The sequence below is a fragment of the Somniosus microcephalus genome, chromosome 1, assembly GCF_052327205.1.
Source record: "Somniosus microcephalus isolate GS21.2 chromosome 1, FLI_Smic_1.0, whole genome shotgun sequence".
NCBI classification, from domain to species: Eukaryota; Metazoa; Chordata; class Chondrichthyes; order Squaliformes; family Somniosidae; genus Somniosus; species Somniosus microcephalus.
In genome coordinates, this window is record NC_140987.1 from 253269105 (window position 1) to 253288479 (window position 19375).

Genomic DNA, 19375 nt, shown 5'->3' on the forward strand with positions numbered 1-19375 from the left:
AAGTAACATTATTGTGCAGTATGTCAGAGTAGCAGCACATTACACTCCCAGGCACCAATGTTCGCATAATTTTACAGATAAGCGGCCGCACAGTTTAACGTAAATGTTGCTAGGCATATTTTGTATGATTTGAAGGAGTAAGAACATAAATAGGAGCAGGAGTAGGACATACAGCCTCTTGAGCCTGCTCCGCCATTCAATACGACCATGGCTGAACTATATCAACTCCACTTTTCCATCCTATCCCATTACCCCTTGATTCCCTTAATATCCAAAAATCTATCGATCTCTGTCTTGAATATACTCATCGACTGAGCCTCCACAGCCCTCTGGGGTAGAGAATTACAAAGATTCACAACCCTGTGAGGGAAGAAATTTTTCCCCGTCTCAGTCCTAAATGGCTGACCCCTCCTTCTTAGGTAGTCCCTCAGAACTGAGGATGACTTGTTTCCACATTAAAAATGAGTTCTCAGGTGACTGATGAGTCCAATGTGGGACCTACAGTCTCTGTCACAGGTGGGGTAGACGGTGATTGAAGGGGCGGGTGGGTGGGGTGCTTTGGTTGATGTGCGCTCCTTGCGTTTGGCTTCCGCTTGCTCCCGGCGAAGAGACTCGAGGTGTTTGGCGCCTTCCCGAATGCTTCTCCACTTTGTGCAGTCTTGGGCCAGGGATTCCCAGGTGTCAGTGGGGATGTTGCACTTTTTCAAGGAGGCTTTGAGGGTGTCCTTGAAGTATTTCCTCTGAGCAACCTGGGGCTCACTGGCTGTGCCGCAGCTCCGAGTAGAGCGCTTGTTTTGGGAGTTTCGTATCGGGCATGCGGACGATGTGACCCGTCCATCAGAGCTGCTCGAGCGTGGTCAAAGCTTCGATGCTGGGGATGTTGGCCTGAGCGAGAACACTGATGTTGGTGCGCCTATCCTGCCAATGGATTTGCAGGATCTTGCTGAGGCAGCGTTGGTGGTACTTCTCCAGTGCTTTGAGGTGCCTACTGTACATGGTCCATGTTTTTGAGGCATTCAGCAGGGCGGGTATCACTGCTGCTCTGTAGACCATGAGCTTAGTGCGGGGTTTGAGGTCCTGGTCTTCAAACACTCTTTCTTAGGTGCCCGAAGGCTGCACTGGCACACTGAAGGCGGTGTTGGACTTCATCATCGACGTCTGCCCTTGTTGATAGTAGGCTCCCGAGGTATGGGAAGTGGTCCACGTTGTCCAAGGCCTTGTCGTGGATTTTGATCATCGGGGGACAGTACTGTGTGGCGGGGGCAGGTTGGTAGAGGACCTTTGTCTTACGGATGTTTAGTGTAAGGCCTATGCTCTCGTACGAAGGTGTTGACGATGGTTCGGAGTTCGACCTCCGAGTGAGCGCAGACGCAAGCGTCCTCTGCATACTGTAATTCGATGACCGAGGATGGGATGACCTTGGATCTGGGCTGGAGGTGACGGAGGTTGAACAGTTTCCCGTTTGTTCTGTAAATTAGCTCCACTCCAGCGGGAAGCTTACTGAGGGTGAGATGGAGCATTGCAGCAAGGAAGATCGAGAAGAGCGTTGGTGCGATGACACAGCCTTGTTTGACCCCGGTCCGTACGTGAATTGGGTCTGGTGGATCCGTTAGTCAGGATCACGGCTTGCATGTCCTCGTAAAGCAGGTGGAGGATGGTGACAAACTTTTGGGGGCAGCCGAATTTGAGGAGGACACTCCATAATCCCTCACGGTTGACAGTGTCGACCGTGGTTCTTATCCTGAGATTGTGACACCTGGTTCTGGACACTCCAGCCAGGGGAAACAGCCTCATCTACCCTGTCAAGCCCTGTAAGAATTTTATGTTTCAATGAGATTACTTCTCATCTAAACTCCTGAGAGTATAGGCCCATTCTACTCTAGTCTCTCCTCATAGGACAATCCCCTCATCCCAGGAATCAATTTAGTGAACCTTTGTTGCACCCCCTCTAAGGCAAGTATATCTTTCCTTAGATAAGGAGACCAAAGCTGTAGACAGTGCTCCAGGTGTGGTTTCACAAAAGCCCTATATAATTGCAGCAAGTCCAAGAAAAGGAAAAGGTAAGTTTATTTTTTGATTGCAGTAGAAAATTTTGGGAGACCAAGGTTTTGTGCAACGTGATTGTTGAATAAAAGTAGAAAACATCAAATTAGTAGGAGAAAAATGAAATGAGAAAAAAGACATTTAATCAATAAGGAATAAACAAATTGATAGCTGGTCACTGTTTATTAAAGGCTTAACTTATTTTATTTATAGTGATAAGGAAAAAAAGCACTCTACTGGCAGAGACTTTTTTAGCAAGGATGTAAATAAAATGAAAGTAAAAATAACAGGTTGTGAAATAAGTTTGTATAGCTCCCAATCCAACTCCTAGTGGATATAAACCTGCCTACAGCACAGAATTTCCCCTATTTCAGCACTAATTGACAGTCTCAGCGAGGCTGCAGGATGACTGGAACAAGAAACAGGAGGAGGCCATTCAGCCCCTCGAGCCTGTTTTGTCATTAGATCAAGGCTGATTTGTATCTTACCTTCATTCACCCGCCTTGGTTCCATATCACTTATTTAACAAAAATCGATCTCAGTTTTGAAATTTTCAATTGACCCCCAGCCTCAACAGCTTTTTGGGGGAAAGAGAGTTCCAGATTTCCACTACCCTCTGTGAAGAAGTGCTTCCTGACTTCACCCCTGAACGACCTAGCTCTAATTTTAAGGTTATGCACCCTTGTTCTAGACTTCCCCCCGCCCCCCCCCGCACCACATGTAATAGTTTCTATCTACCCCTATCAATTCATTTAATTATCTTAAACACCTCACTTAAATCACCCCTTAATCTTCTATACTCAAGGGAATACAAGCCTCGGCTGTGCAACCTGACCTCATAATTTAACTGGAATGGAAAATGCAAAACAATGTCATACTGGTGCAGTAGAGGGTGCTCTTGAGTTTGAGATGGAAGCATATACATGGTGCTTTACCCTGCATGTGGCTCTGCGATACTTAACCTGGGCAGTGCTTGATGGGTATGGGGAAAGGGCGAGGATAATTCTTTCTGAAAGCCAGCATAGGCATGATGGGTTGAATGGCCCCCTTCTGTGTTGGTTAAATGCTGTGGTTCTGCTCTAATGACACTGTAACACCCAATTGAGATCCTACATGCAGAATTCTGTAAAAGTATCCTCCGGACTCAAAGGAAAACCGTAAACAATGCACGCAGGGCAGAACTAGGCCAATATCCATTAATAATCACTATCCAAAAAAGAGCCACCAAATTTTGGAAACACCTAGAAATGAGCAACCCCCAATGCTATCATTACGAAGCCCTGAAATGCCAAGAGAGGACCATAAAGAAGAATACCCTCAGTCAACTAGTCCTGGGACTCAGTGAAGTAACTACTAACAATAACCAGCCCTAGGACAGTGACAGCGTAACACAAAGAATTCGACCCAACACAATCGTCACTAAGCAAAAGGAAAAATATTTGTCATATTGGGCAGAAACAACAAAAACCCAAAGCAAACTCAATTGCTACTTGGCCCTAAACAGCCAATACAACATGGCTGATTACCTGACCATGGTAAAGGATAGCAAACTGAGAAAAACCTTGACAATGTACAGACTTAGTGAACATAGCCTGGCGATCGAAAAAGGTAGACACAGGCAGACCTGGCTACCAAGAGAGGACAGGATATGCTCTCACTGCAGTCAGGGAGTGGTGGAGACAGAGATGCACTTCCTCACAGCTTGTAGAAAATATCAGGGCATAAGGGAGAATTTCTACCCAAAATTCACAAAAATATGCCTGGAATTCAGAAATTTGAATGACGACCAAAAACTCCCATACCTACTAGGGGAAGAGAGAAATTGTGTAACCTTAGCGGCACACTATGTTACAGCTTGCCATAAACAGAGGGACAACCACTAAATATAAGAAAAGAGTATATACAAATTATATGAATGTATATATTTATACACTCAGGGACATATCGGTTTATACACTGTATGGATAGATCTGTATTTTTGTGTACAACCATGAATGTTTTTCGATGCTTTGGCAACATAAGATGTACCTTGTCATGCCAATAAAGCGATTTGAATTGAATTGACTGAAATGGGAAGAGTGCTATTCCCCAGAACTAACGTCACTTATCCTGATAAGCATAACAAAAGAAAGTAACATGGTTATGCAAATTACATTATACATGTCATAATAGGAAAGCAAAGGCTTTGCAGAAGGGAAGATCTATAGGACCTTGTCTCTTCAACAACAACTTGCATTTATATAGCGCCTTTAACATGGTAAAACGTCCCAAGGGGCTTCACAGGAGCGTTATCAGACAAAATTTGATACCGAGCCACATAAGGAGATATCGGACTGATGACCCAAAAAAGGGTAGGTTTTAAGGAGCGTCTTAAAGAAAGAGAGAGAGGCGGAGAGGTTTAGGGAGGGAATTCCAGAGCTTAGAGTCTAGGCATCTGAAACCATGGCTGCCAATGGTGGTGCGATTAAAATCGGGGATGCGCAAGAGGCCAGAATTAGAAGAGCGCAGAGATCTCGGAGGGTTATAGGGCTGGAGGAGGTTACAGAGATAGGGAGGGGGAATCTTATGTTTAATGTCAAAAAATTAAGCAAAGGTTGCAGTGTTGTCCAGATCATGGGGCCCTAGCTATAATATTGCACAATCAAATTATTGTGGCGTTGTTTGGAAGGGAGAGCTTTCAAGATATTGGATTTGCAAAATGGGGGTCCTGCAGTGGGCTATTCCAACTTAGTCATTAAAAACATCGAGTTACTTTGCCAGAGCTCTAACCTAAGTCATCCTGCTTCACTCCTGATGGCCGAATGCCATGCCAATTGGGATTGCCTAGCATTTTATATATATGTGTATTTTAACAGTGTAGAACATTACTGTTTAACAACAAATTAATTTGTAGAGTTTACATTGGTTCAATATACTCATACAGCTAAGCAGCAACTATAATTTTCAAACAACTACATTTTCCTTAATGAAAGCATTTTTCAAAAACTGTAGATAGGTTTGTATCCGCAACTCTGTTTTGGAACAATATACAGGAGGAGGCTCATGTGGAGAATAAACGTCGGCATAGACCAGTTGGGCCGAATAGCCTGTTTCTGTGCTGTAAATTCTATGTAACTTGTATTTATATAGCACCTTTAACGTAGTAAAATGTCCCAAGGGGCTTCACAGGAATGTTATCAGGCACAATCTGACATCAAGCCACATAAGGAGCTATTAGGACAGGTGACCAAAAACTTAGTCAAAGAGGTCGGTTTTAAGGAGCATCTTAAAAGAGAGGTTTACGGAGAGAATGCCATCAATGGAGATATTCCTTTATTTAAAGCACTGCGCACTCTTACACCATTTACACAAGCTGTCAGTGGAATATTAGGGCTGCAGCCATAGTGCTGTGCCCTCGACATCCCGCTGTTAGATGGAGGGGTTACAGTATTGGGTTTGATGGTGGCATAGATCTTGTAGTTCCATGTATGGCCACCAGCTGTGCTGTTCTCCACCTTATGTGAGAATGTTCCAGTTGTTCAAAGGCCTATTGAAATGAAACAAAAAATAGCATGCAAGGGTGAAATCTAACTATCAGTTTGCGTCATAAAATAAGGAAGCATAAAATCATAAAATATTTGGGAAGTGCATGTCCACAGTGTTTTTTTTATTTGTTCACGGGATGTGGGCATTGCTTGGCAAGGCCAGCATTTATTGTCCATCCCTAATTGCCCTTGAGAAGGTGGTGGTGAGCCGCCTTCTTGAATGGCTGCAGTCCGTGTGGTGAAGGTACTCCCACAGTGCTGTTAGGGAGGGAGTTCCAAGATTTTGACCCAGCGACAATGACGTGTAAACAATGTATCAAGATAATTTAAACAGTTGTATACTATACCACACCATGTATAATACACATACTTATAATTTTACACTGTGACAGGTAGACTACTGATTTATTACAGTATACAGCACCTTTCATAACCTCAGGATGTCCCAAAGCGCTTTACAGTCAATGACATACTTTTTTGAAGTGTAGTCACTGTTGAAATGTAGCAAATGCGGCAGCCAATTTGCACACAGCAAGCTCTCACAAACAGCAATGTGATAATGACCAGTCTGTTTATTTTATGATGTTGGTTGAGGGATAAATATTGGCCAGGACACTGGGGAGAACTCCCCTGCTGTTCTTCAAAATAGTGCCGTGGAATCTTTAACGTCCACTTGAGAGGGCAGACGGGGCCTCGGTTTAACATCTCATCCAAAAGACGGCACCTCTGACAGTGCAGCACTCCTTCAGTACTGGACTGGAGTGACAGCCTAGATTTTGTGGTCAAATTTCTGGAGTGGGACTGAGCCCACGACCCACTGACTCAGAGCTGAGAGTGCTACCCACTAAGTTACAGCTGACAGCAACAAAAAAGTTACTGAGGTGCCTTTGGAAACATTATCACGGGGCAAAAGCACCTTGGGAGCAAGTTTTAAAATGGATTAAAAATACAATGAGATTAGAAATTAAATGTTCGCAAGCGCATAACTGATCTGGTAGAGAATCTGCAAAGTCATAAAGAAGCTAAACTCTCATCGTTTTGATGCCCAGTGTTAAGTTTCACAGGAGTTGGTGGGTGTGGGATGGTTTAAGCTGCTATTGTTGGGGGAGGCGGAGACAGATCTGGACCAGCCCTGACCCCATTAGGAGGTGTTTAGATGGAGCTGTGCTCGGGCTGACAGGACTTGATTCCCTCGAACAAATGTTGGTTGCAACACACACACACACACACCACACAGCATCCAGTTACAACACTGGCGCAAGTCGATAATTCTCCGGCGCTCCTTCCAGGGGCTATTTTTAGTTCGCTGCTGCAGTTCATTTCAAAGCCTTCGGCCCCCCTCCTCTTTTTCTCGTTGCTTTTTGTGTGTGTGTGTGTGTTTTGTTGACAACTCCTTGCTCAAAGGCTGCGAGCTAAGGACGACCCAGTGTCAGAAGATCCCCGAGTGCTAAGGGAGGACAACCATCATGGAAAACACTCCCATTCCCGTCGTTACCGTCCAGACCGTCCCTTACGACGACCAGAGACCCGGGACCAGCGGCTTGAGGAAGAAAACCTCCGTCTTCGAGAGTAAAAGGAACTATCTGCAGAACTTTACTCAAAGCGTCCTGTCTTCCATAGACCTGAGGGACCGGCAGGGCTGCACCATGGTGGTGGGCAGCGATGGGCGATACTTCAGCAGGACTGCTATAGAGACCATCGTCCAGATGGCAGCTGCCAACGGGGTAAGGAGCAGAACGTTTTCCAAAACTTCCCAAAAAAAATACTCAAAACTAGTGTGATGTGATTCCGGACACAGAGTTAGGCAGGTACAGCATCAACAAGAAGTTAGTTTCCTCTTGGAGGCTAGTAGATTTCCCCATGAACCCCTCCTAGAGACTCAAGGGCTTGTAGATTTCCCCATGAATCTCAATCTCTCATTCTTTTCATACCTTAACTTTTAGGAACAGGGTATAATTTATAACAACCAAAGCAAAATTACTCTTTTCTAATTTAACACCCCGGCCAATGTGGATGTTTTTTGTTGTTGTTTGTACAAGAGTGTGACAGACAGGGTTATAAACAAATGGGGTGACATTAATTCTGCGCTCGTTGGAAAAGTCTCACCCTAAATCCTACCCATACACTGAGCAGAGGGCACAGGTAGCATTGTCTTTATTATATAAATAGACTGGCGCCTAGGAAAATAATCTGTTGTTTCTGGCGAGTGGCTTCGAAATACCAGTCTGGACATTAGCTGTTCGCTTTCCCTTTCTACCCCGACCTGGTTTAGAACGGATCCCTCTCCCCACTTTTCAAACGGACCCAGATTACGTGGAAGGGAGTGAAATACCGATTTATTTCGGTTTAAGTTTATTGTTTAACATGTCGGTACCTTACATACATATGCAAGCGTGACCTGATGTTATCTAGAAGAGCCCAACCAGGTTATATGTTTTGAAGTTTCGTATGAATCTGTGTCTTAAGCCAGAGTTGTTGATTTAAGTAGGGCAGCGATCCTCAAGACAAATTGGATTAGTACATTTACCCATCTGAATTTGGTATATTGATCCCACAAAACAAAATCTATGCAGAAAGTTTAGTTAAGATGTTTCTGGCGAGGGGCAGGGTGAAACCTGGCTATAACGGGTGTTGAGCTCAACATTGAACACCTTAGGGGCAGCTCCACCATAACTTGATAATTGTGAACTCAACAACAACTTGCATTTATACAGCACCTTTAACATAGTAAAACATCCCAAGGCACTTCACAGGGGCGTTATCAGTCAAAATTTGACACCGAGCCGCATAAGGAGATATTAGGACTGATGACCAAAAGCTTGGTCAAACAGATAAGTTTTAAGGCGCATCTTCAAGGAGGAGAGAGAGATGGAGAGGCTTAGGGAGGCAATTCCAGAGCTTAGGGCCTAGACTGCTGAAGGCAAGGCCGCCAATGGTGGAGCGATGGAAATTGTGGATGAGAAAAGGCCGGAATTGGAGGAGCGCAGAGATCTCAGAGGGTTATAGGGCTGGAGGAGGTTAGAGAGATAGGGAGGGGGACAAGGCCATGGAGGGATTTGAAAACAAGTAGGGGGACATGTTTGCCACTGACATAGATTTCCCATCTTGAATGTTGAGTAAAGTTGGCAGTGGCATTTAAAAAATTGATCAAACAGAGAAGGGCCAAAGGCCATAACGCAGGACACTGCCAAACATGAAAAGAGTTTTTTTTAAATGATGAGATAAATCAGGTAGAAGTGACTAAATGATGCGGCATCTTGATTTTTAAAAGTCTGATGACTGTAGAGAAAGGAAAGAGGTCGATGAAGAGTCAATGGTTTAGAGGTCCTGGATGAAAGGGTTAAGAGTTGGAGACTATGTGATGTGCCTTGATTTCAACACAGTGAGAATGTAGGGTAGAGAGAAAGTATGTAGGATAGAGTACTTGCAATTTAGAAGTATTACGAAGTAAGACAAAGTCTTTACAGCACAGAAATAGGCCACTCGGCCCAACAGATCCATGCCAGTGTTTATGCTCCACACGAGCCTCCTCCCACCCCTCTTCAGCTCACCCCATCAACATATCTTTCTATTCCTTTCTCTCTCAGGTGTTTATCTAGCTTCCCCTTAAATACATCTATGCTATTCACCTCAACTACTCCCTGTGGTAGCGAGTTTCACATTCTCACCACTCTCTGGGTGAAGACGTTTCTCCTGAATCCCTATTGGATTTATTAGTGACTATCTTATATTTATGGCCCCTAGTTCTGGTCTCGCCCACAAGTGGAAACATCTTCTCTACGTCTACCCTATCAAACACTTTCATAGTCTTAAAGGCCTCTTATCAGGTCACCCCTCAGTCTCTTTCTAGAGAAAAGAGCCCCAGTCTGTTCAATCCTTCCTGATAGGTATAACCTCTTAGTTCTGATATTATTGTAGTAAATCATTTTTGCACCTTCTCCAGTGCCTCTATATCCTTTTTATAATATAGAGAACAGAACTGTTCACAGAACTCCAAGTGTGGTTTAACCAAGGTTCTATACAAGTTTAACATAACTTCTCTGATTTTCAATTCAATCCCTCTAGAAACTAAGGAACATCAATGTTCATTGATCATTGACCATAGGAGTATTGATTTTAAAAAAAGAAAGACAAGAGAGACTGGAGGTTAAAGTTGAAAAAAGAAAAAGAAAGACTTGCATTTCTATAGCACCTTTCACGACCTCAGAATGTCCCAAAGCGCTTTACAGACAATGAAGTACTTTTTGAAGTCTAGTCACTGTTGTAATGTGGGGAAAAGTGACAACCAATTTATGCACAGCAAGGTCCCACAAACAGCAATGAGTTAATGACCAGATAATCTGTTTTTTAGTGATGTTGGTTGAGGGATAAGTATTAGCCCAGGGCAACAGTAAGAACACCTGTTCTTCTTTCAAGTAGTGCTGTGGGATCTTTTACATCCAGGTGAGAGGACAGACGGGGTCTCAGTTTGATGTCTCACCCGAAAGACGGTGCCTCTGACAGTGCAGCACTCCCTGGAGTGTCAGTCTAGATTTTGCACTCAAGTCTTTAGAGTGGGACTTAGAACCCTCAACTTTCTGACTCAGAGGTGAGAGTGTTACCCTCTGAGCCACAGTGAACACCTAATGAGAACTAGGTTACCTATTGAATGACAAGTTTTTTCTTGTATCCTCTCCAGTAGCGTGAGTTGGATGCTAGACAAGTCACTTGACACGTGGGAGCACTATTCAAGTCTTAGATGGACCCGGGTTTTAAACAGAGTTAGGAATTGTTAAGGGGAAAAGAAGAATTATGCACAAAAGAGAAAACTTAAGTTGTTTGGAGGCGGCTTTAGTAACGGGGAGATGTGGGAATCCTACTTGAGTTCAGAGTAGATAGCAAAGTCAAGAATGTTGATTTTAAAAATAGGACTAAGGGTTGAGCTATCAAAGATAAGCAGTGGTTAGATGCATGATTGTCATGAAGAAATTGTAGCATAGAAATTGCTGTTGGTGTGCAATTCAAGCATTAAACATGGGTTACTAAAATGTTTCAGGAGTAACAAGTCTGCTGGTTTTTCTCATGAATTTGTTGTTTTCAGTTAGTTGACTGCATCTCCCATTAACAGACCAGACAATGAAAAGTGGGAAATACGATTCCTCTTAATCAACTGTGAACTGCACTTAAGACTCTGAAATAGCACTGGGAAGGTGCAGGCAGATATTAACTCAGCAGCATTGCTGTAGGATTAGGTGAATGAAGCAACCAGTTGTACACTGTGGAGCTGTAAACCCTACTGCAAGGAGACATGGAGAAGAGGTATTCAACTTAGAATGAAATAACTTGCTATTATACTGCGCCTTTTACGACTTCAGGATGTCCCAAAGTGCTTCACAGCCAATGAAGTACTTTTTGAAGTATAGTCATTGTTGTAATGTAGGGAAACGCAGCAGCCAATTGGAGCACAGCAAGGTCCCACAAACAGCAATGTGATAATTACCAGATAATCTGTTTTAGTGATAATTTATGGAACTGATGTCCCTCCACCCCAATAATGCCTGCTATACTAAGCCTGGGATCAGTTGGCTGAAAGCATGTAGCATCAGTCAACCAGCACAGTCTTGAATGTGCTTGACTCACATGCAGGTCCTTTGGCAGTACATAGCCCAAGAACATCTCACACCATCAGAATCTCAACAAGATTTGGAAACCCTGTAGCCAGCCAGCACACTTGCTCCTTCCACAAGGGAATCACTTTGAAGGAGTGGCAGGTTAGGTGTTGCAAATCTGAAACAAAACAAGCATCAAGGAAGAGAGTCCTGTCAACTCAAGCTGCCAACAAATAATTGAGGAAATAAATACGCTTGATTTGAAAATTGTGTTTGAGTATTTACCTGCCACTAGCAGGAGCCCAGAATTTGAATAACTGAGTATTACTAGAAGGCAGTTTGAGCAGTTACTTGTGCACCATCTACAAGATGCAGTGCAGAAACTGGCCAAGACTTCTTCAACAGCACATCCCAAACCCGCGACCTCTACCACCTAGACAAGGACAGCAGGTCAACAATAACAACAACTTGTATTTATATAGCACCTTTAACGTAGTAAAACGACCCAAGGCGCTTCACAGGCGTATTATAAGACAAAAAATTTGACACCGAGCCACATAAGGAGGAATTACGGTAGATAACCAAAAGCTTGTTCAAAGAGGTAGGTATTAAGGAACATCTTTAAGGAGGAAAGAGAGATAGAGAGGTTTAGGGAAGGAATTCCAGAGCTTAGGGCCTAGGCAACAAAAGGCATGGCCACCAAAGGTTGAGCAATTATAATCAGGGATGCTCAAGAGGGCAGAATTAGACAAGTGTAGATAACTCGGGGGGTTGAGGGGGCTGGAGGAGATTACAGAGATAGGGAGGGGTGAGGCCATGGAGGGATTTGAAAACAAGGATGAGAATTTTGAAATCAAGGTGTTGCTTAACCGGGAGCCAATGTAAGTCAGCGAACACAGGGGTGATGGGTGAACGGGACTTGGTGCAAGTTAGGACACGGGCAGCCGAGTTTTGGATGACCTCAAGTTTACGTAGGGTAGAACGTGGGAGGCCAGCCAGGAGTGCGTTGGAATAGTCAAGTCTAGAGGTAACAAAGGCATGGATGAGGGTTTCAGCAGCGGATGAGCTGAGGCAAGGACGGAGATGGGCAATGTTATGGAGGTGGAAATAGGCGGTCTTAGTTATGCTGCAGATATGTGGCCCATGGGAACACCACCACCTGCAAGTTTCCCTCCAAGTCACACACCATCCTGACTTGGAAATATAGCGCCATTCCTTCATTATCTCTGGCTCAAAATCCTGGAACTCCCTCCCTAACAGTACTATGGGAGTACCTTCACCACACGGACTGCAGCAGTTCAAGAAGGTGGCTCACCACCACCTTCTGAAGGGCAATGAGGGATGGGCAATAAATGCTGGCCTTGCCAGTGACGCCCACATCCCAGGAATGAATAAAAAAAAAAATATGGTTTGCCCCTTTAAGAAATGGTGTAGCTGTTGCACTCCTCGTAAGCTATCGCACTCCTCGTAAGCTATCGCACTCCTCATAAGCTATCTGAAATTAATGTCTGGTGTACCAGTCTACCTTGCTGCATTGCTGGTAATACTGCTAATTCTTCATTCACATTTTTATCCTTTAAATTGCCACAGCTTTGCCATCCTGGTCACGGAATTGCAAGCTGCGGCTACTGTTCAGGGTGATATAGAGCAAGTGGCAGGCTACCACTTCCCAGTGGGTGGAGTTCTGTCAGCTGCCTAGGCCCCAAGCTCTGGAATTCCACCAGCCCTGTGCTTACTGACCTACATTGGCTCTCACTCTGGCAATGCCTCGAACTTAAAATTCTCATCCTTGATTTCAAATCCCTCCATGGCCTCGCCCCCCGTCCCTATCTCTGTAACCTCCTCCAGCCCTACCACCCTCCGAGATCTCTGCACTCCTCCAATTCTGGCCTCTTGCGCATCCCCGATTTTAATCTCTCCACCATTGGCAGCTGTGCCTTCAGCTGCCTAGACCCCAGGCTCTGGAATTCCCTCCCTGAACCTCTCCGCCTCTCCTCCTTTATGATGCTCCTTAAAACCTACCTCTTCCTGTCCTTATATCTCCTTATGTGGCCTGGTGTCAAATTTAGTTTGATAATCGCTCCTGTGAAACGCCTTGGGAGATTTTACTACGTTAAAGGTGCTGTAAAAATGCAAGCTGTGTAAGGTTGCCACTTATTGTGGAATGAAGTTTAAGATACAAATGGTTGTAGCATTAACTTTGTTGCGATCATGGCAGCTTTCGGACAGGTAACAGCCAGGGTGATTTTAACTGCCCACCTACCAGGTTTCTGCTGAGTGAGTAGGGTTAAAATCGCCCCCTTGTGTGTCCAATTCTGGGCACTACACTTTAGGAAGGATGGATTCGGTACTTTGTGCAAACATATTTTGTGCCCTAAAATTATGCTTTTACAAAGCTATAAAAGAAAGAAGAACTAACTTGCATTCATACAGTGCCTTTCATGACCTCAGGATGTCCCAAAGCACTTTACAGCCATTTTGAAGTACAGTCACTGTTGTGAACGCAGCAGCCAATTTGCACACAGCAAGCTCCCACAAACAGCAATGAAATACATGACCAGATAATCTGTTTTAGTGATCTTGGTTGAGGGATAAAAAATGTTTTTTTATTAGTTTATGGGATGCGGGCGTCGCTGGCAAGGCCAGCGTTTATTGCCCATCTCTAATTGCCCTTGAGAAGGTGGTGGTGAGCTGTCTTCTTGAACCACTGCAGTCCGTGTGGTGAAGGTACTCCCACAGTGCTGTTATGTAGGGAGTTCCAGGATTTTGACCCAGCGACGATGAAGGATCGGTGATATGCTTCTAAGTCAGGATGGTGTGTGACTTGGAGGGGAGCTTGGAGGTGTTGGTGTTCTCATGTGCCTGCAGCCCTTGTCCTTCTAGATGGTAGAGGTCGCGGGTTTGGGAGGTGCTGCCAAAGAAGCCTTGGCGAGATGCTGCAGTGCATCTTGTAGATGATTCACACTGTAGCCACGATACGCCGGTGGTGGAGGGAGTGAATGTTTAAGGTGGTGGATGGGGTGCCAATCAAGCGGGCAGCTTTGTCCTGGATGGTGTCGAGCTTCTTGAGTGTTGTTGGAGTTGCACTCATCCAGGCAAGTGAAGAGTATTCCATCACACTCCTTACTTGTGCCTTGTAGATGGTAGAAAGGCTTTGGGGAGTCAGGAGGTGAGACACTCACTGCAGAATACCTAGCCTTTGACCTGGTCTTGTTGCCACAGTATTTATGTGGCTGGTCCAGTTAAGTTTCTGGTCAATGGTGACCCCCAGGATGTTGATGGTGGGGGATTCAGCGATGGTCAAGGGGAGGTGGTTAGACTCTCACTTGTTGGAGATAGTCATTGCCTGGCACTTCTGTGGCGCGAATGTTACCTGCCACTTATCAGCCCAAGCCTGAACGTCGTCTAGGTCTTGTTGCATGCGGGCATGGTCTGCTTCATTATCTGAGGAGTTGCGAATTGCACTAAACACTGTGCAGTCATCAGTGAACATCCCCATTTCTGACTTTATGTTGGAGGAAAGGTCATTGATGAAGCAGCTGAAGATGGTTGGGCCTAGGACACTGCCCTGAGGAACTCCTGCAACGATGCCCTGGGGCTGTGATGATTGACCTTCAACCACCACAACCATCTTCCTTTGTGCTAGGTATGACTTCAGCCAGTGGAGCGTTTTCCCCCCAATTCCCATTGACTTCAGTTTTACTGGGGCTCCTTCATGCCACACTCGGTCAAATGCTGCCTTGATGTCAAGGGCAGTCACTCTCACCTTACCACTGGAATTCGGCTCTTTTGTCCATATTGGCCCAAGACATTATTACTATAATTTTTATTCCTCTTATCCACATTGTACATTTGTCTAAGTGGTAAATGAATCAGTTTAAATCCATATCAAACTTAGAATTAATCAAAGTATACTTTAGAATTTAAGGTACATGCATGACATCGGTGATGTTGTCATATTTAAAAGCAGTAATTGTAGTCTAATAGGAGCAAGTTTCAAGGCTATCTGTTGTCATCAGTTTTTCCTGTTAGGTATGTTTAATGAGGTAACCACCTGGAGTGCTTCATCAAAGAGTTATCTCATATTATCTTCAACAACAACAACAACAACTTGCATTTATACAGCACCTTTAACGCAGTAAAACACCCCAGGCGCTTCACAAGAGCGATTATCAAACAAAATTTGACAACGAGCCACATAAGGAGATATTAGGACAGGTGGCCAAAAGCTTGGTCAAAGAGGTAGGTTTTAAGGAGCTTCTTAGAGGAGGAGAGAGAGGCGGAGAGGTTTAGGGAGGGAATTCCAGAACTTAGGGCCCAGGCAGCTGAAGGCACGGCCGCCAATGGTGGAGTGATTAATATAGGGGATGTCAAGAGGCCAGAATTGGAGCTACATTAGCTTATTGCTTACTCATATGCTTGGTAAATCGCAGCAATTATTCAGAGGCAGTTTAGAAATACCATAATTTTAAAATGTAATGACATTATTTTAAAATTTAGAAAGCTTTTTTTTGCAAATTGACTTTGCAACCTTTGAACTGAGCATTTCAAAACAAATAGTTTTTGATGTTCTATTTGGTAGTCAACATATTACGGTAGAGTAGCACCCTGACTAAAACAGCCCTATAGAAATCACTGAGCTTCAACATAATACTCTCAGCTGAAGTATTGCATCCAATTCTGGGCGCAAGATTTTATGAAGGATGTGAAGCCTTTGGAGAGGGTACAGAAGAGATTTACTAGAATGATTCCAGGGATGAGGGATTACAGTTACATGGATAGACTGGAGAAGCTAGAGTTGTTCTCCTTGGAGCAGAGAAGGCCAAGAGGAGATTTAATAGAGGTGTTTAAAATCATGAAGGCTTTAGATAGAGTAAATAAAGAGAAACTATTTTCAATGGCTGACTGGTCGGTAACAAGAGGGCACAGATTTAAGGAGATTGGCAAAAGAACCAGAGGTGACATGAGGAAAAACTTTCTTATGCAACGAGTGGTTAGGATTTGGAATGCACTGGCTGATAGGGTGGTGGATACAGAGTCAATAGGAGCCTTCAGATTGGAATTGGATAAATATTTGAAAGAGAAAAAAATCGCACGGATATGGGGAAAGAGTGGGGGAGTGGGACTAACTGGATTGCTCTTCGAAAGAGCTGACGCAGACTCGATGTGCCGAATGGCCTCCTTCTGTGGTGTATGATTCTATGGCCTAGAAATTCATGAATGCCACAAAAGCTGCCGTACCACTGTGGGCTGGTGTTAACAGCTGCCAAAAATGGTGGCATTGGCAGGAATGAAAAATTGGCACTGGGGGCTAATTAACATTAGACCAGCGCTAAATTCACAGTGCAACGCCATCCTGATGGCGTTCATCCTGGCAGGAGGCCCCAATGTAGCACGGCCATAGCATCATTGCAGTATGAACAGCCTGCTCTGAAAGCGAAGCTGTTATTTCAGAAAGCAGTGTCGGTCTCTTAAAGGGGAACTGCCTTCTAAAATGAAAAAAAATAAAAATCATAAAATTAGACAGTTTTTAGCCCTTATAGCTCAACTGCCTTCTCAAAAACAATTAGCATTATAAAGAATTTCCAAATGGGAGTCTAAAGCTCTTAAAGCCGAATTCTCTTCTGCACCTAAAAAAATGGGAAAAGTGCTTCAGCACTAACACAAATGGCTCAGCGTGCCAAGGAAGGGGCACACAGTGTCTCGCATACAGCACTCTAGCTTTGTGCAGGGGTTCAACACTGCAAGTGAGGTCCTCTATCCACAGGGGCCATGAGGCCCTCCAGATAGAAGGATGCGGGACCAAATCACCAAGGCCGTCACTGCCAGCAGTGTCGCCCCCACAACCTTGCTCCAGTGGTCAAGGTCAGTGAATGCATCTTCAAAAGCTGTCTCTCACCAACTGCACCACTAGCCTCACACACTTCTCAATGCAAGACTATCCCCCCACCCCACCCCATCACTCACCTATCAACAATCTGTACCAAGCATGAGGCACACCTCCCATTCCTATCTTCACTTCACTTGGAGGAGACGGTGCAGGTCATTTTTGGCAAGGCATCGGCTGAGCCCTTGGCCAGCAGCGGGGCTGAAAGGATACATGATGTTGATATCCTCATACGCTATCCTCCTTCTCGCATGCGCCTCTTGCTTTCCCGCCCTCCCCTCACCACAACTCCACCCTTGTGCCTTCCTCACTTCACACACCCAAGAAATGCAGCCTGCCCAGCCAGTAGTTGACCAAGAAGAGGGAGAGGAGAGTGAAGAAGAAGAAGAAGAAACACCGTCACATGATTTGATGCTCCCAGCCACCTGCTTCTCAAGGTCCACCAGCAAGGCCATTGCAGTGTCCCCCACTGAAAGTCAGCAGCCTTCCACCAGCCATGCTGCAGCCACTGGGATAGCCTGTGTGACATCAGTAGAATTGGCAAAGGCACACAAGACAGTCACTAAAGGAATATATAAGGACGATGAGTTGATTTCTTGATGTCATATTGGATAGATAGATGTATAAAGTTGGATTGGAAAGTTTGCTTTGTGGTGGCTTTTATTTCAGCATTGTGGCCAAGAGGACGCTCTGATGGTCAGTAACAGAGGGAAGGTAAGGTGTGGGACAAATGTTGAAAGGGGAATTGGGGTTGTGGTCACTGGTGTACCGCAGGTGGATGATTCCATTCTGGATATCCCGACCAGAAAGGGGCTGTCTGGGTTGCATCCTTTCTTCTGCTTCCTCCTCTTCTGAGTCTCCCTCTTCACTCTGTGAACGGATGCTGTAAATCTGAAATAAAAGCAGCATCTTGAACTGAGACGTGAACTCTGTTTCTCTCTACATGGATGCTGCCTGGCCTGCTGAGCATTTCCAGTATTTTCTGTCTTCTCAGGGGCCTTCCTTTACGATCTAAGACCTTGCAAGCATCCAGCTGCACTCCTTGCACTCCCTACACACTTAACAAACTTTTAACATGTATTGCACCAAGCCACTACTTCAATAAAATAAAAAGTCTAAAATCTTAAATGCAAACTGACGTAAGAAAACTACTGGGCACTTGGTCTGAGTATTAAACAAGGCTTTAATCAACTGTTTTTCAACATGGAGATCTAGTGTGTCCTTCACTAGTTCTGTTAAAGAATGTCCTGAGCAAGCTGGGCCCATGCCCAAGTATTTATACTCTCCCTGGACAGCGCCACCAGCAGGCCGCCCAGTATTATTTCATAAGTCATTTCCACATGAATGACAAGATTCATGTCACAAACTTATCTGAAAGATGTGTGTGTTCCTTTAAGAGGTGCTGACAACATCTCTGTCAGTCTGCTGAACGCTCGCTTTTCAGAGTGAGCTTAGGACCTAGCGCTGAACTCCACGCTAAGGTCGAAGTTCGCAGACGTGGCATCAAGTCGCCGTGGCACGTCGACTGATGTCACACTCTCTTCATTTACATCTCCAAGGCTAGCGCTGCTACGGGTAGCTCTAAGGCCCTCACCAAAATGGCAGCTGTCGGGTCCCATGTCTGAGAAGGGCTAGAGTGGCGGCTGCCATTTTTCGCCAGGACACCGGCACAAACGGGTAGCAGTAAGCAGCCCAATCACTAAGCCTATGATTCTATGATAATAGCAGCTGTGACAAACTGAAGCAGGCCCAGGATCCAGTGGTCGATTAGACACACAGACTGGAGACAAATGAGGTTTATTCACCCACAGCAGGTGCGTCTTTAAGTGCAGCAATGAAGAAGACAGTAACGGGGATTACTTTCCCGCCTGCATCTTCTCAATCTCATATTCTTCCTCACCAACCTCTTACCCTCAACTGAACTATTTCCCTGCCTTTTACTCTTCCAGGCTGAGAGTCATTCCTGATGAAAGGCAATTAAGGTCAATGATTTCTTGAAGCTATACCGTCTTGCCTTGGTCATTCTGGCGTTTCATACAACTTCTTAAAGCTATACCCATCACGGATACAGAGCTCTCAAAAAGCCTAAGGCCCACATATCGTCCCTTTCTCACTCTGTTACACCGTCTATAGGAGGCATAATACATCCCCAGAAAATGTGTTGAGTCCTGCAAGAATCTGCTTTGAAAATACTGAAATATTGAGTGGAATATATTCCAGTAATAATTTTAGTAAGAGTTCCGTGGCAATTTCTTGATTTGTTTTTTCAGTAACAATTTTCACCAAACAGAGGGGAGGGGGGAGGGTTAAAATACCCAAACTGTATGTTTTAA

General features: G+C 44.7%; 1 protein-coding gene across 3 annotated transcripts in view; it reads left to right on the forward strand.

The window, feature by feature from the left end:
- Positions 1-6743: 6743 nt before the first annotated feature.
- The window catches only part of pgm5 (phosphoglucomutase 5), a 591608-nt gene continuing 578976 nt past the window's right edge, over positions 6744-19375 (forward strand). Inside the window, exon 1 of one of the 3 annotated variants that reach the window (XM_085992105.1) lies at positions 6744-7291. In XM_085992105.1, the coding sequence (XP_085848231.1) occupies positions 7034-7291 (258 nt within the window). In that variant the 5' untranslated portion in view covers positions 6744-7033. The remainder of the gene's footprint in view (positions 7292-19375) is intronic. The other 2 variants (XR_015078914.1, XM_085992097.1) reach the window with 2 other exon arrangements.